At 43.7% G+C, this 17,500-nt stretch overlaps 1 protein-coding gene across 1 annotated transcript in view; it reads left to right on the forward strand.

Annotated features, from left to right (window-relative positions):
- guf1 (GTP binding elongation factor GUF1) overlaps window positions 1-17,500 on the forward strand; it is a 23,531-nt gene that overhangs the window by 1,482 nt on the left and 4,549 nt on the right. Inside the window, exons 3-14 of the mRNA XM_077223623.1 lie at window positions 15-163; window positions 830-910; window positions 1,362-1,439; window positions 1,780-1,863; window positions 1,958-2,022; window positions 3,513-3,716; window positions 4,577-4,716; window positions 6,054-6,177; window positions 7,292-7,424; window positions 8,186-8,329; window positions 16,538-16,671; window positions 17,497-17,500. The exon at window positions 17,497-17,500 is cut by the window's right edge and continues 98 nt beyond it. Of these exons, the coding sequence (XP_077079738.1) occupies window positions 15-163; window positions 830-910; window positions 1,362-1,439; window positions 1,780-1,863; window positions 1,958-2,022; window positions 3,513-3,716; window positions 4,577-4,716; window positions 6,054-6,177; window positions 7,292-7,424; window positions 8,186-8,329; window positions 16,538-16,671; window positions 17,497-17,500 (1,340 nt within the window). The remainder of the gene's footprint in view (window positions 1-14; window positions 164-829; window positions 911-1,361; window positions 1,440-1,779; window positions 1,864-1,957; window positions 2,023-3,512; window positions 3,717-4,576; window positions 4,717-6,053; window positions 6,178-7,291; window positions 7,425-8,185; window positions 8,330-16,537; window positions 16,672-17,496) is intronic.

The raw sequence follows: 17,500 nt of genomic DNA on the forward strand, positions 1-17,500 counted from the left end.
TATTGTGTGCGCAGGTGCCATTGCAAAGACCGCGAGTAACAAGCAGGTTCTGGATAAACTGCAGGTGGAGAGAGAGAGAGGAATCACTGTTAAAGCTCAGACTGCGTCGCTCTTCTATCAGCACGACGGACAGACGTACCTGCTCAACCTCATCGACACACCTGTGAGGACAATGATTTCAAGTGCACAGATATTTCCTTTCATGTAGTGTGTAATAGAGCGGTTTGTGGATGTAAAAGGTCTGCAAAGTTACTGTGTCCCAAAAGAAAGAAGTGATTATGAACTGAAACGAGTCGTCAGTAATTCCAGTCTCGCTTCCTACATAGGTTTGTAACTAATTAGCATAATGCCAGCCTCTGGTCTTGATTGGCTGAACAGCGTCTCTTAGCTCCGCCCTCAAACACTAGTTTATCTGAGACTGGAAAGTTTGGTTCGTGTTGTTCATGTCGAGAAGACGCTGTTTTCTGAGATTGATACGGTAAAACCCACGCTATCGTTACTGTTCGTATCACTGTGTGTCAAGAGCTGAGATTCAGATATGATAATGAGCGTTTGCTTTCTGACCAATCAGAGCAGAGCAGCTCTGAGAGAGGCGGGGCTTAGAGACACTGAATCTTATCGAAGCGTTTCAGACACTGAGAGAAAAGAGCTGATGCTGCAGTGGAGACTATGAGGAGAATAAAGTGATTTTGATCTTAGATGCATGTAAACCTGTTGTAGGAGAAAACAAAACAACATAAGGAGCCTTTAATATCGTATAATAGGGGCACTTTATACATCACTGATGTTTAACTATCTGTATATTTTAAGTAATCCCACTATTTTTCAGGGCCATGTTGACTTCAGCTATGAAGTGTCTCGGTCCATATCCGCTTGCCAAGGAGTTCTGCTCATTGTAGATGCAAATCAGGTAATACACTTTATAAATGACACTTCCTTGTATTTAATCATTTACAGAAGATTACACAGTAGAAAAAGTTGTTTTATTTTTTTTACCCAACTTTAGTTTTTCAGAACATATGCACATGTTATTTTAGTGTTATTTATAAACGCTTATAGTATTTATTAATATTTAAAAAAATATATTTTTCATTTTAATTTTGGTTTAAGTTTTATTTATTTTGTTATGTGCTTTTGTCTTTTTAATCCAAAAAGTCTATTTTATTTTATTTCAGTTTTAGTAATTTTAGCACTTCAGTGGCAACCGTTCTAAATAATTTTTTATTTGAACAATAACAAAACTGGCACATACTCACATATATTAGCATGAATAAACTATCATTACTAAAAACTGAAGCCTTTTTAAAATGACCTTAAGAGAAAAAAATTGTATTGTATGTTTTTTTTTCTCCAATTCAAAGGGAATTCAAGCGCAAACAGTCGCCAATTTCTACTTGGCATTTGAGGCTCAACTAACAATCATCCCTGTGATAAACAAGGTAGACTTTACAGAGAGAATTACTTTAAACGCATTAAACATATAAAAACATGCTGACATTTCATCCCAGGGCTTTGACCACTTGATCTTTATCAGTCCAAATATAATAGCATGTACAATCTTTATTTTTTTTCATTCATCTGAATACTTGGCGACAGTTTTATATTTTTACATGCACGTATTATATCATCATATTTCACTTAATGCACGAATTGTTAGTAATCAGCAAATAGTGATTTCTTGTGTGAATTTTTTCACATTGACTTAAACTTAGACCCAAACACCATCAGATGTCGTTTCTTTCACCGTTGGGTCTTTGAACGAGTTGTTTTAATTGTCAGATTGATTTGAAAAATGCTGATCCAGAGCGAGTGGAAAAACAGATTGAAAAAGTCTTTGATATTCCCAGGGAAGAGTGCATCAAGGTGAGATTTAAACATCAAAAATGTAATCATTATATACACTTTATAGGTTCATATTTTTACGTTGGCTTGTGATTGTGGCGATTTGTCTCTGCAGATCTCGGCGAAACTGGGCACAAACGTGGATCAAGTCCTCAGAGAGGTGGTGAACCGCATTCCTCCGTGAGTATCATCAGCTGATACATCAGTTTCTCCACAAGAGGTCACTGTGAGAGTAAACATCAGCACATACTGCATATGATTTATGGATTGTTTGGTTCATAAGATCATATCAGAACACACTGACACCTCAAAGCCCAGATTACATCAACACAATGAATCATACATTAGAGATCAGTGTCACATGATCCTTCAGAAATCATTCTAATATGATGATTTGCTGCTCATGGAACATTTATGATTATGATCAATGTTAAAAACAGATCATATTTCTGTGGAAACCATGATACTATTTTTTTCTCAGGATTCTTTGATGAATAGAAAATTCAATAGAATCTTTTATTACATTATAAATGTCTTTATTGTCACTTTTGAACATTTAAATTGTCCCTGCTTTAAAAAAAAATCTTATGAGAAAAAATCTTTTGAACTATAGTGTATACCAAAAATAAACATAATTGTAGTGTTTGTTGTACTGTTTTTATGCTGATTTAAAAATAACCCCTGAACAATTCAGTAAAACTGTGTTGTATTTTACTAATGATAATGATAATGCTTAATGTTTTTGTAAATGGCACAATGCAAAAAATATTATAATCACTCTTAAGATGAGGATCTTTAACTAAATTGCCTCAATAAACTCCTTATTACTGCTTATTAATAGTTAATATGTGCGTTATAAGTACTAATAAACAGCCAATATCCTAGTAATATGCATGATAATAAGCAACTAGTTAATAGTGAGAATTGAACTCTAAACTTAAGTTTTACCAATAGTTTTCTCATAAAAATAAGTTTTGAAGCACAAAATTACAGCCGAGAAATATGGTTGAATCTTAAGTTGAATTATACATTCAGTGGTATTTATGCCTCTCAGTTACTATTAATCTTATAAACTAAACTCACTATCTGGGTAGTGAGTGAATCAGGAAGCTTCAGTTTATGATGGTAAATCATGATCATGTGCTTTTCTAAAAACCTGCTCCGCTTCATTCCCTACATAACATCATTCTTTTAGGAGAATTGTTGGGTTACACTTTAATTTAAGATGTTCTTGTTACAGTGTGATTATACAAGTACTGAGCAATATTAATTAACAACATGTACTTACTATTTAATTAGAGTTAGGGTTTGTAGCTATGCATAGTTTGGTTACATTTTATTTAACGGTGTCATTGTTACAGTGTAATTATATATATATATATAAGTACTGAGTAATAATAAGCATGTACTTACTGTAGGATTAGGATTTGGTTGAGGGTTAGTTGCATGTTATTACTATGGTAAGTACATGTAACAATGACACTGTAAAATAAAGTATTACCCATAATTTACTGTACTAAGTACATGTAACAATGATAAAGTGTTATTCATTGTTGACATTGCACCTTGAGGCATATATAACAAAAGCATTTCATTCTCTAAAAATAATTTCCTCTAGAAATTAAAGCATTTTCACACATTTCTGTGTTGATGTTCCCGGTGTGATTCAGTCCGACGGCGCGAGTGGACGATCCGTTTACGGCGCTCGTGTTCGACTCCACGTTTGATCACTACAGAGGCGTCGTGGCCAGCATCGCTGTGTTCGGCGGACGCGTGTCCAGGGGAGACCGGATCGTGTCGGCACACATGGGAAAGTCTTATGAGGTCAATGAACTGGGCGTCCTGAGACCCGACCAACACCCGACCGAAACACTGTGAGCCTCTCACCGTCACACACACCGTCACACACACACGTCTCAGCAAAACATCAGGGTTTGTGTGAAGAGACCAGTCTGAAAAACAGCAGTAATGCCACATCTACTGATTCAGAACAAGAGTTTTCAACCAGAACATTAACTATCATAACTTTTTTTTATAGAGAAAATATTTCATAATTGAAGAATTATTTAATAGTTATTTTTTAAATTGAGAAAATTGTGTGTTGGCGGGGCCAAAACTTTGAGATTGCACGGATTTAGAATCTAATTTAAATTTTATTTAGTTTTTGCTTTAGTTATTAATATTTTAAATTGGCTTTTAACTATATATTGTTTGTCATTTTGTTATGTGCTTTTTATTTATTTATTTATCATTATTATTATTGTTATTTCAGTTTTAGCGAGTTTTCGTGTTTACTTATTTCAACTTATTTCAACTAATCCAAGGCAATATTCATTTATTTTAAGGTTTTCAACTAATATTTATATTTTATTTGATTTCAGCTTTATTTCAATGAACAGAAATGCTTTTTAATCGTTTTAGTTTCAGTTAACGACAAAAACCTGTCTAGAAATAGTTTCATGATTTAAAAAAAAAAAAAAAACATTGAAGAAAATGAAAAAAAATGTTAGAGATTTTGGTTGAAAACCTAGCCCTTAAAAGATAACCAAGCAAACATTCAATTAATTTAGTGTTTTTTTAATGGCAGAAATAATCATAAGTTTAAAAAACAAAAAGGCATCTTAAAAAATGTAGCTTAAAACCTTCCAAAGTACATATATACACCCTGAGAAGGAATGTTTCAGACAGTCTCTGTAAGTTGCACTTGCTTAACCTTTGACCTTTTTGAGCTCAGGTATGCGGGTCAGGTGGGTTACATCATCGCAGGGATGAAGGAAGTGAAAGAGGCTCAGATTGGAGACACTCTTTACCTGCAGAAACATCCTGTGGAGGCGCTGCCGGGGTTCAAACCGGCTAAAGCCATGGTGTTCGCTGGTGAGTGTTTGCTAAACTAATGACATCGTTTAAACACGAGCTATTCTGCTGTTTTCACATCTTCATCTCTCTTCAGTGTGTAATGTTGCTGTTTAAACATGAAAAATCTCAAAGTACTTCTCTATATCAGTGTCAGTGTTTCTGAACTCCTGAAACGCCTCCATTGTAGTCTTGAGTTTCTCCCGGGAACGAACACGTCACAATATTCCTCATTATAATAATTCATACGCAGAATAAAGGGGCGGGGCCTGGTTGAGTTAGTTAGTAGTGTGTTAAACTGGCGGTTATGGTAAGGAGCGGGACATTTCCCAAACACACTCGAAGCGCTCGACCAATCACAACACACTCATCCAGCCGACCAATCAGAGGCCCAGTCCCAATTCGCATACTATCCGTCCTAAATAGTATTCGAAGATAGAATTAGTACGTCCCAAATCGTAGTATGTTGAAATGAGTGTTGGAAAGATACCCGGATGGTCTACTATTTCGTTCAGAATCCGAAGTGCAGGTCGATGCGCACGCTAACGGCTAATATTACCCACAACCCATCGCACGTTGGACGAGGATTCGGTTAGAACTACAAACACGAGTGAAAAGTGTTAAAAAACTACAGACATGGAGGACGCGCGAGTCTGGCGGTTATGTAGAGAGGTTTAGATAAAGGGGTTTGAGTGATTGATTATCAGTATCTAACCTGACGAAAATATATTTATTCCAAGTTGTTTACATTATATTGCATCTGCAGCATTGTGACTTTTGTAAAGATATTTTAGCCATTAACTTTTAAATGCATCATTATATTCAAATCACAAACACATGAGGAGAGTCTCCGCATGAAAGACCCTCGACTGCAGATGAACATGTGACAACATTTCTATCCGAAATGGTAGGAAATCAAATTAGATTGAATGGAGTATTTTAACTGTGACGAGATGATTGACAGGGCTGTTTACGATGACAGGATGCACGCGAGAGATCTGTCCGTTAAAGATGTAGTATGTCCCAAAGCTTGCCTACTCTTTTGCTACACACTCAATAGTATGTACTTTTTCTTCACAAAAAGAGTACATACTTTTAGGTCATAGTATAAGTAGGCGAATTGGGACTGGGCCAGAGCACAGGAGGAGGGGCTTCATAGAGACAGGAAGTAAACAGAGCGTTACTGACAGACTGGGAAGAGAGGAGCCGCAACAATGGAGAATATGAGGAAAATAATCAACATTCAAGCAGGAAAACCTGTTCTAGTAGAGCCTGAAACAACAGCAAGACTCTGTATTAGGGCATAATATGGGCTTTTTAGGGTTAGGAATAAATCTGGAGTTGTGTAACTCTTTCAGGCATGTATCCCATGGACCAATCAGATTACACCGCCCTGCGAAGCGCTGTGGAGAAACTGACTCTGAATGACTCCAGCGTGACCGTTCAGCGAGACAGTAGTTTGGCTTTGGGAGCCGGATGGAGGTTCGTACACATGAACACAGTCATTGAGTTCATCGCTCACTCGAGTTGTTTAACTTTTTCAAAGGTGCAGTATGTAGTTTTAAGCGGCATCTAGTGGTGAGGTTGCGAATTGCAACCAACAGAAGTTACAGTGGCCGACAGGAAGTGATGTCGTCGTCTGAGACCGCAGAGAGTAGCCAATGAGGTCTCTTTTACAAAGATAAATTACAAAATCATATTTACTTAATTATTCAGTAAAACGATTTGTTATTGCGAATATTATGGTTACTTGTTCATCATTGTGTCAGTGTTTTATTCGCTGAATTTAGCAGCTTTTTTGCATGAAGAACAACATAGAAAACTCAAGGGTCTTCACTACAACCCGTCAAAATAAATCTTCGTTTTAACTTGATATCTAAATTCTACTGTACAACAGTAATATATTATCTCAATTTAATAATAATACTAACACTAATAATAAAAATGATCAAAATTTTTTTTTAAAGAATAATCACACTTTTTCTTCTATGTTATAATTTTAACAGTATAAAGCTCAGTTGTGCCGCATGAAAAAAAGTTTAATTTCATATAAAAGATCAATTAAATTTATGTTTTATGTCTTCATTTGATTATTAGAAAATTTGTGGAAAACAAAACATTTCATTGAATTTTATTTTTATTTTTTTACAAAAATTGTTGTTTTTATTAATATTCAAACATCACAGATAATGGCAGACAGCGACCAGGGCAGCTCTGGCATAATGTCAACAACACTTCTACAAATGGCTTAATTCCTTTTTTTATTGAGGTAAGCGTGCCTAAATTATCGAAAAAGGTTCCGTTGAGTACCGGCACCGAATTTCAGGTTAAAATGTGAACGGTACCCAACCCTAGACGAAACGCGTTTGTCCGTTTAGGGCCACTGTAGAAACATGGTGGCGCAAAATGGCTATTTCAATGTAAGGGACCCACGGTGTGTGTAGAGAGAAACGGCTCATTCTAAGGTAATAAAAACACAACGGTTCATTATGTAAGGTCTTTATACACCACTGAAAACATAGTTATGTATATGATATTGCATTTCTGTCAACAGATCCTCCTAAATATTACAATATCTCTCTGTCGGTCTCCTCAGGCTGGGGTTTCTGGGTCTTCTGCACATGGAGGTGTTTAACCAGCGTTTAGAGCAGGAATATAATGCGTCTGTCATAATAACGGCTCCGACTGTACCGTACAAGGCTGTGCTGGCGTCTGCCAAACTCATAAAGGTGAGAGACTAGAACTAGAACACCTCAGAAAACTGCATAGCAGAATACTCAAATCTACCCAGAATACCTTAAAGGAGTAGTTCACTTCAGAATTAAAATTTACAGATAATTTACTCTCCCCCACGTCTATGCATCCTGATAAAGGAATTAAAATAGAAATTTGGGATTAAAATGTCCCACATCATCACATTCCCTTCACCATATCTAGAGATCGGCATGGGGAACTTTCCATAAGATCATCTCTCAATGCTCTCAATGCTCTCAATCAGACCAGCTATTAGGCTAACTGAAATAACACCATGCCGATCTCTAGGTATGGTGAAGGGAATGTGATGATGTGGAATATTTTAATCCCGAAGGCGAAGGGAACTTTATCAGGATGCATAGTATCCCGGATCCATGAAATAACTGGCCTTTAAAAATAAAAATCTGCTGACTCTATGGGAATTTAACATAGGGGTGTCCTGACTTACGCACCCTGTATTTTAAAGAAGAACATTAATTTATTTACGATACATTATTAAAATTGGTGTCCTTAAAGGTTGGATTTTTCCTCATTTTTTAAATTAAGGCATTAAGATTAATTTCCAAAAGATGATTTTTTATTCCTCTTTTTAGTCAGATTTAGCATGGGTGTGTTCACTTATGATAGACACTATATATGACTTTACAAAAACAGCAGTTAGCGATAAATTCCCCTCATTGATATATGAACGTTTGCGGTGGAAGAGTCGATTCCTCAGTTGAGTGTGTTTTTGTAGGAACACGGGGATGAAGTGATCACCATCATCAACCCTGCGCACTTCCCTGAGAGGACACTGGTGCTGAAGTATCTGGAGCCCATGGTGATGGGAACCATCATCGCTCCGAGCGACTTCACTGGGAAGATCATGAGTCTGTGTCAGGTGAGATTCGGTGACTGCGAAAAAATATATATTTATCTCGATTCCTGTCCAAATATCTAAAAATTCTTAATTTAAGAAGCATTTACTAGATAAGTAAAATGCCATGTGAAATTATGTCTTATTTTCTAGAGGAGAAAATCAAAATGAAGTGAGTTTTTGCTTAAAGCAAGCAAAATTATCTGGCAATGGGGTAAGAGAAATAATCTTGTATCTGTTTGAATTAACAATTTTTCTTACCACATTGGCAGATAATTTAGCTTGTTTAAAGCAAAAACTCACTTCATTTTGTTTTTCCCCTAGAATACAAGACATAATATCTTACGGCATTTTACCACTTTAGTAAATGCATCTTGATTTAAGAATCTTTAGATATTTGGACTGAAAACAAGACAAAAATACTGAGTAAGAAAAGCATTTTTGTGGTAAAGATCTGAGCGACCGAAAGCTGGAATACACTACATGACTTTAAAACAGAGCATTTTAAACACTAGGCATCATAGACTTTGCAACTGTTGCAACTGAACAAAATGTTGTAAACTTTGTAAACTCCACCTGGCTCTGGCTTTCAGCAACTAGCGTCGACTCCTCCAGACTATAAATTAGAGGTGGGCGGATCGATCGTCTCGGTTACGTATGTAACCCTCGTTCCCTGAGTACAGGGAACGGAGACGTGTCGTCGGGGGAGTTCCCTGACGAATTGGGATCACGCTAGGGAGACCAATTGCCTTCGAGTGAATTAAAACGAGCCAATGAAATTGGCATGCAAGATTTGCATTCCGCGACCCGCCTACCAGCGCGGGTATAAAAGGCGGAAGTAAACATTGCGCAATGCTTTTCGCTGAGGAGCCGAACGGTGTCCAGTCCTCCGCGAAGGTACAGCAACATGGCGAAGGGACGACACGTCTCCGTTCCCTGTACTCAGGGAACGAGGGTTACATACGTAACCGAGACGTTCCCTTTCGTCCTGGGAACTCCGACGTGTCGTCGGGGGAGTTCCCTGACGAATTGGGATCCCTAATAAAACGCCATGGTGCTGGCCCCTTCCAGCGCCCGGCAAAGCTATCCTGCAGCAGTTTCTTGAAATAAGTTGCGGGAGCTAGCACGGGAAACACACTGCTGTTCCGCGAGACCCGCACAGTGGATATTGGATAACACTGGGAAAGCGTTCCCTCAAGAGAGGAGGGAACGCTGCGGAAGCCCCAGCCTGACTGAGGAAGGCCAGGAATACACATATGTACTAGCCCGAAGGAATAGTGAAACATTTGGCAGTCCTTGAGGTAGTCCCAATCCAAGGGAAGTGGGAGCGTACTCAACAGGGACGACGAACGAGTCCGTCAAGGGGAAGACACGGCTGAACTGCACGTGGCCTCATGGGTCACAAATAGAAACCACTGGAGCACCCAGTCTACTAGCAGCTCCTTACTAGAGGTAGCAGACCTGGTGCCGGGCGGTCCGCCACGCCCAGCACCGGAGGGGTGAAGGAGGAACTCACGAGGCTCACCAACGTAGGGCGCCATACGGAGCAAAGAACGCACGTATCCGTTGTTTGAGGCGGAGTGGCGCAGCAAGCCGACACAACCTATTCCCTCGACCCACTGGCCGTAGCCAGAACTCGGGAGGAAACAGGTTCCACACGAAGGCTATAGAACCTAGCGAACGTGTTAGGTGTCGCCCAGCCCGCAGCTCTACAGATGTCTGTCAGCGAGGCGCCTTGAGCCAAAGCCCAGGAAGCGGCAACACCTCTAGTGGAGTGAGCGTGCAACCTGGGAGGACAAGGCTCACCCAGAGACTCATATGCTCCGATGATAGCATCCACTAACCAGTGGGCTAACCTCTGCTTGGAGACGGCCTTCCCCTTCTGCTGGCCTCCGTAACAGACAAAGAGCTGATCTGAGGTTCTGAAGCTTTGCGTTCTGTCAATATAAACCCGCAGGGCACGGACGGGACAGAGAAAAGCCAGGGCTGGGTCTGCCTCCTCCTGGGGCAGCGCTTGCAGGTTCACTACCTGGTCCACGAAGGGAGGGGTAGGAACCTTGGGCACATATCCGAGCCGGGGTCTCACACAACGTGAGAAAGGCCCGACCCAAACTCTAGGCACGATTCGTCGACCGAAAAAGCCTGCAGATCCCCGACCCTCTTGAAAGAGGCCAATGCCAACAGGAGCGCTGTCTTAATGGACAGGATATTATCTCACCGTCAGCAAAGGCTCAAAGGGAGGACTTTGAAGAGCTCTAAGTACCAGAGCAAGGTCCCAAGAGGGTACAGAGTGCGAAACACGAGGTGGATTTAACCTCCTGGCACCCTTAAGGAATCTGATGACCAGGTCGTGCTTCCCTAGGGACTTACCTTCCACTGCATCGTGATGCGCAACTACTGTGGCGACATACACTTTGAGGGTGGAGGGGGACAGCTTCCGCTCCAACCCATCCTGCAGGAAGGAAAGCACGACTCCGATCGGGCAAGTTCGGGGGTCCTCCTGACGGGAGAAACACCAATCGACGAACAGGTTCCACTTCAACGCATAGAGGCGCCTCGTAGAGGGGGCTCTAGCGGAAGTGATGGTGTCTACCACTGCCTGTGGCAGACCACCTAGAACCTCCGCGTCCCGTCCAGGGACCAGACATGGAGTTTCCAGAGGTCTGGACGCGGGTGCCATAGAGTGCCCCGTCTCTGAGAAAGAAGGTCCTTCCTCAGAGGAATCGGCCAAGGAGGGGCTGTCGCGAGGAGCATGAATTCGGTGAACCAAGTCCTGGTGGGCCAATACGGCGCCACAAGAAGGACCTGCTGCTCGTCCTCCCTGACCTTGCACAGAGTCTGTGCAAGAAGGCTCACTGGGGGAAACGCATACTTGCGCAGGTCCCGGGGCCAGCTGTGAGCCAGGGCGTCCGTGCCGAGGGTCCCCTCGGACAGGGAATAAAACCACTGGCAATGGGTCGTGTCCGGAGAGGCAAACAGGTCTACCTGTGCGACTCCGAAGACACTCCAAATCAGCTGGACCGACTGGGGATGGAGTCGCCATTCTCCTGGCAGGGGAGGCAGCCGTGAGAGCTCATCTGCCACACGGTTGAGCTCCCCTGGAATGTGAATGGCACGAAGCGACCTCAGATGCTTCTGACTCCATAGGAGGAGGTGGGAGGCGAGTCGCGACATACGACAGGAGCGTAGACCACCTTGATGGTTGATGTACGCAACGGTCGCAGTGCTGTCCGTACGGACCAGTACGTGCTTGTGTCTGAGAACCCCTTTGAGGCGACGCAAGGCTAAGCGTACTGCTTGCAACTCTAGGCAGTTGATATGCCAATGCAGTTGAGGCCCCGTCCACAGACCTGAAACTGCATGCCCGTTGTACGTGGCCCCCCAACCGGTGGCAGAGGCATCTGTGAAAACCACAGCATGCCTGGAAACCTGGACTAAGGGCACTCCGGCCCGTAGAAACGCAGGATCCGACCACGGGGAGAAGGTTTGGCGACAGTGCGGGGTCACTTTGACCCGGAACGTGCCGCTGTGCCACGCCCACCTCGGGACTCGATCGTGAAGCCAGCGCTGAAGCGGTCTCATATGTAACAGGCCGAGCGGCGTTACTGCGGCTGCCATATGCCCCAGGAGCCTCTGAAATTGTTTCAGTGGAACCGCTGTCCTGCCTCGAAAAGACCTGAGGCAGGTGAGCACTGACTGGACGCGTTCCTCCGTGAGGCGCGCAGTCCGGGCGACCGAGTCCAGCTCCATACCGAGATAAGAGATCCTCTGCAGGGGGCAGAGTTTGCTCTTGTCCCAGTTGACCTGAAGCCCCAACCGGCTGAGGTGCCGAAGCACCATGTCCCTGTGATCGCACAACACATCTCGCGAGTGAGCTAAAATGAGCCAGTCGTCGAGGTAGTTGAGGATGCGAACGCCTTGTTCTCTCATGGGAACAAGACCGCCTCCGCGACTTTCGTGAAGACGCGGGGTGACAGGGCCAGCCCGAAGGGTAGGACTTTGTACTGATACGCCCGACCCTCGAAAGCAAACCGAAGAAACGGTCTGTGTCGAAGGAGAATCGAGACGTGAAAGTACGCGTCCTTCAGGTCGATCGCTGCAAACCAATCCTGGGGACGGATGCATTCGAAAATGCGCTTCTGCGTGAGCATCTTGAACGGGAGTTTGTGCAGGGCCCGATTCAAGACCCGCAGGTCCAGGATTGGCCGTAACCCACCGCCTTTCTTGGGTACAATGAAGTAGGGGCTGTAAAACCCGGACCTCATCTCGGCAGGAGGGACCGGCTCGATCGCGTCCTTCGCCAGCAGGACATCGATCTCTTTCCGCAAGACAGGGGCGTCCACCGACCGCACACGGGTAAAGTGGACGCCCCTGAACTTGGGAGGCCGGCGTGCAAACTGAATTGCCTAGCCGAACCGGATGGTGCGGATGAGCCATCGGGACGGACCCGGAAGCGCTTCTAGCCAGGCGTCCAGATACCGTCCCAATGAACCCACCCGAACCACCGGCGTACCCGCGGAGGGGCAGCGAGGTGGAAGACAGGGACCCGACTCTGGTGGCGTTGTAGCGACCGAGAGCGGGGGTCTGGGTGCGCCTGACACCAACCTGCTTCCACCGAGGGGCAGACGGCAGAGAAGGCTCGTGGGCGTTCTGCTGCGGACTGTCCGGTGGCGAGGGGAGGGGGAGAGACGAGGAACGAGGCCCTGACTCCTCGTATGCTGGTCTCTGCGCCTCCGGGCCCAGCTGCAGACCGGAGCGACGCAGCTGAGGCTGCGTCACTGCTATCTACAAGCTGGGGAGAGGGGAACGGGAGTGGTGCAGCTCGGGGGCGGCACGCACTGCCATTCTGACCCTCTCGGACGGAGGAAACTGGTCTTATTATACTGCCAGTCTCGACCGTGAGGGAAAACGAGGGACGAGGCCCGGGGGCATCGAGTCCTGGTTTCCCCTCACCCAGCGAGAGACGAGAGTGACAAGGCCGTAGCCCTCACTGCCATCTGAGCGCTGGGGCCCGTGAACGACTCAGAGGAAGTGGACTGCTCAAACTTTGGGTACCGCTGATTACTGGATAACCAGCGGCGGAACAGAAACTAAATTCTCCACCCGGCCCTCCCCCGGGGGAAGGAGTGGTGATGACACGCACTCCCAAAGAGCAGATCGTCACATACTCTGGGTCGCTCCTCTCAGGGTTGCTTCCCTTCCCTTGGGAAAAACAAACTCCGAGCGGGCTGGTTTTGAGGTGCTTCTGGACCACCAGTGTGGACATCGTCTAACCGAGGGCCAGCGCTGTGACTAATCACGGTCAGTCACTAAGCACAGCTCAACCCACGAGTTAGAACTACGCACGTGCAGTGGTAGTGAGAGAGGAAAAACTTCTGCAGATTTAGGCATGTTTGGCTTGCCATATTGGCACCAAAACGCTTCCATACTGCCAAAATTCTTCACACACATCCAGGCGCTTTAGAACAGCCCAGGAAAGTGTGGCTGTTAAGTCTGAATCTTCAGCATGAGAACACGACATTATAGTAGGAACTCAGCATCATTTTCAGAGTATAACAGCCCTCTCTCCGATGTAGCGATCGACATCTGTCCTCCCTGGGGCCCCGAATGAAATGCTTGGTCCCTCATGAGAAGGACCAGAATCCCATCCGAAAGCCTCGACGGCACACGGCACGCTGAGCGGCTCAAGCCTTTACGAGAAAGGGGAGACGAGCAGCACGCCGACGTGGTCATGCACTCCTGAGAGAACATGAACCACCCACGAACGCAGTCTCAACACACTGATTAGGCATGTGAAACAGTGATCGTGGCCGTCAACCAGGCATGCAAGATAGTGAACGTGGCCATCGCTTCGATGACACACGGCACGCTGGGCGCTCAAGCCTTCAGGCAAGGCGAACAACGTGCCGACGTGGTCATGCTCTCATAAGAAAGCATAAACCACCCACGAACACAGTCTCAGCATGTTTGCGATGCGCTAGAGGAGTGAGTGGTTCGTGCTCACTGAAACCCTCAGATCACCAATGTTATTCGCCAAAGTAGCCCTCCTCTGGTGCACCAGAAGAGAAACTAGATCGGGAAATAAGCAAAGGGACTCACCTCATAGAGGCACGCGAGTCTTGATCTTGACCACGCATCTTGAGCGCCGAATGACGCGCGCTGGGTTGCCGTGACAACCCGCGCTGTCAGCCGGCGCTCGACGGCACACGGCACGCTGAGCGGCTCAAGCCTTTACGAGAAAGGGGAGACGAACAACGTGCCGACGTGGTCATGCACCCCTGAGAGAACATGAACCACCCACGAACGTAGTCTCACACACGGATTAGGCATGTGAAACAATGAACGTGGCCGTCAAATAAGGACAGGGAACGATCGCACCCAGAAACGCACGAGTGAAACGTCATCCTGAAAAGGACGCGATCTTCACTCGTGTTGCTCTTTCAGGAAGAAAGTACTCTCTCTATCGTGCTGAAGCACACAGGGACCCAACGCGGCAACACAGCGGGGAAACTGCAAGCCCGCTGTGCGCACTCAACCGTTTACCAGCTGTGAAAACAGCTTTTGAATCAACAGCATATAGACGCAGCCGGCAGACAGGAAACCGCGCGGTCGCTGAAACGCCATCTCACCAACACAGAGAGATCCCCTCCCGAAACAGCAGACTCGTAGCCGTAAGAAAAATACAATCTTAAAGCTCACTCACTCAGAGAGGACACAATCGGTCGGCTCCGAAGCTAAAAGCATTGCGCAATGTTTACTTCCGCCTTTTATACCCGCGCTGGTAGGCGGGTCGCGGAATGCAAATCTTGCATGCCAATTTTCATTGGCTCGTTTTAATTCACTCGAAGGCAATTGGTCTCCCTAGCGTGATCCCAATTCGTCAGGGAACTCCCCCGACGACACGTCTCCGTTCCCAGGACGAAAGGGAACCTGAAGTATCGATACTGACGTGGTATCGAAAAGATCAATCCTCACATTAAAATATCGATCCAAATTTGTGTTTTTTTACCAGTAATTTTTATTAATTTAGAACGCAATTCAGTGTGTAAAAAAACTTCTAAGTTGAAAAATACGCGAATGTTAGCGAATAATTGTGTAGGGTAGAACTATTTCTCCTAGTCATCTGGATACAAGACGAAACTAATCAATCCCAGAGAGCGTTCGATGCTGGTGCTTCTGTCTCAGTGCGTTTGGGAAACGAAGCCTTGATGACAGAGAAACAATCGAGAGTTATTTCGCAATAAACAAATTAAAAGTTTACATAACGGTTAAAAATGTTTATGTCAGTAAGATTTGTTTAATGAAATTAATATTTTTATTCAACAAGGATCAATGCATTAAATTGATCGAATGTGACAGTCAAGGGTTTTACACTGTTAACTAAAAAAATCTATTTCATATAAATGCTGTTCTTTCAACTTTGTTCATCAAATAATTTTGCATAAAATGTATCATGGTTTCCACAAAAACATGAAACCGTTTTCAACATTGATAATAATAAGAAATGTTTCTTGAGCAGCAAATCAGCATATTAAAATGAATTCTCATCATGAATGATCATGAAGACTGGAGTAATGATGCTGAAAATTCAGCTTTGATCACAGGAATAAATGACAGAATAGCCTATGTTAAATTGTAATATTATTACAGTTTTTACTGTATTTTTGATCAAATAAATGCAGAAGAGAATTAAAAATCTTACAGACCCCAAACTTTTGAACAGTAGGCTCGTGTACAATAGTGCATTTACTATAATTAGGGTAGTTTGGTAAAAGTCACTGATTAATTACAGGCGAGTTGAGGGCACAAATCACAAAATATTTAGTGGTCATGAAAACGTATTCAGATTTAGCATATTAATGATGCATTCACCTCATAACTCATGACACACTGCTCTAGCACAGGAAAGTGCATTTAAGTTCAAGTGCATGCTTTTAAAATTAAGAAGTATTGGTATCGGTATCGATATCGGCGATACTGGCCCTGTATTTACTTGCTATCGGATCGATACCGAATTTTGCAGTATCGCCCACCCCTACTATAAATCGTGACAAAAATATGTGTATTCCAGCCTTACCTAATAAGGGTAAAAGTGCACTAAAAATATTATTTTCATTCAAAGAAGAAAAAAAGCAACTGAATCCCCTTAATTTGCCTCGCAATTTCTGTGAAAGCATACTTTAGGTCTTGTATTTGTAGTAACCCACAATGCAATTCTCTGCCTTGCTGAAGACCCGCAGGGCTGTTCAGAAGAACATGTTCTACATCGATGACCATCGAGTGATGATGAAGTACCTATTCCCTCTAAATGAGGTCGTAGTGGACTTTTACGACCAGCTCAAGTCCATGTCATCAGGATACGCCAGGTGAGCTCGTCATGAACGAATAAATGCTTAATAAATGCTTATGCCCTTTTACAGAGTCTTGATGTTATTTCAGGATCTACTAGAACAGGCTTTCCTGTCTTTCAAACACCTGGTGGAGTTATAACTTCTTTTAATGAATTTGTTTGAGATCCAATTAATGCTAGATGTTTTGCAATAAATTACAGACATCGCATCTGAGGACTTTTACTTTATTTCTCATTTTGTTTGATTTCCAGATTCAATCATTGGCTCGTTCTTACACACTAGAGCTCGTTCACACATGCGCACTCTTCAAAAACTACGCTTTAAATCTCTTGACAAACTAAAATATGTAAATTACATTAGTATGTATTTTAAATTAAAGATACAGAATATACTGAATGTCAGCTTGCTTATTTTTCTCCAGATCAGGATTTATTGAGTCCACATGTCACGCAAACAAGAAACTGCTTCTAACACAGCATAGCTTCTCACTCTAAACACACAACTTTACGAAGCTGTTTGCGAATGTTCGCTAGAACAATGGTTTCAGGAAACACACTCGCTGAACTGCTGATAACGACAGAACTTGCGACCGTAGTTGACTAACGATGCTTTTGGGAAACACGTTCCTGTCTCTATGAAGCCCCTCCTTCTGAAAAGCACACTGTGCTCTGATTGGTTGGCTGGATCAGTGTGTTGTGATTGGTCGAGCGCCTCGAGTGTGTTTGGGAAATGTCCCGCCCCTTCCCATAACCACCAGTTTAACACACTACTAACTAACTCAACCAGGCCCCGCCCCTTTATTGTCTCTTCTGTAAATACGTTTACTGTTTTTTCCCCTAGTTTT

The sequence above is a fragment of the Siphateles boraxobius genome, unplaced genomic scaffold (genome assembly GCF_051911475.1).
Source record: "Siphateles boraxobius isolate OS27281-9 unplaced genomic scaffold, OSU_SipBor_1 121, whole genome shotgun sequence".
NCBI lineage: Eukaryota > Metazoa > Chordata > Actinopteri > Cypriniformes > Leuciscidae > Siphateles > Siphateles boraxobius.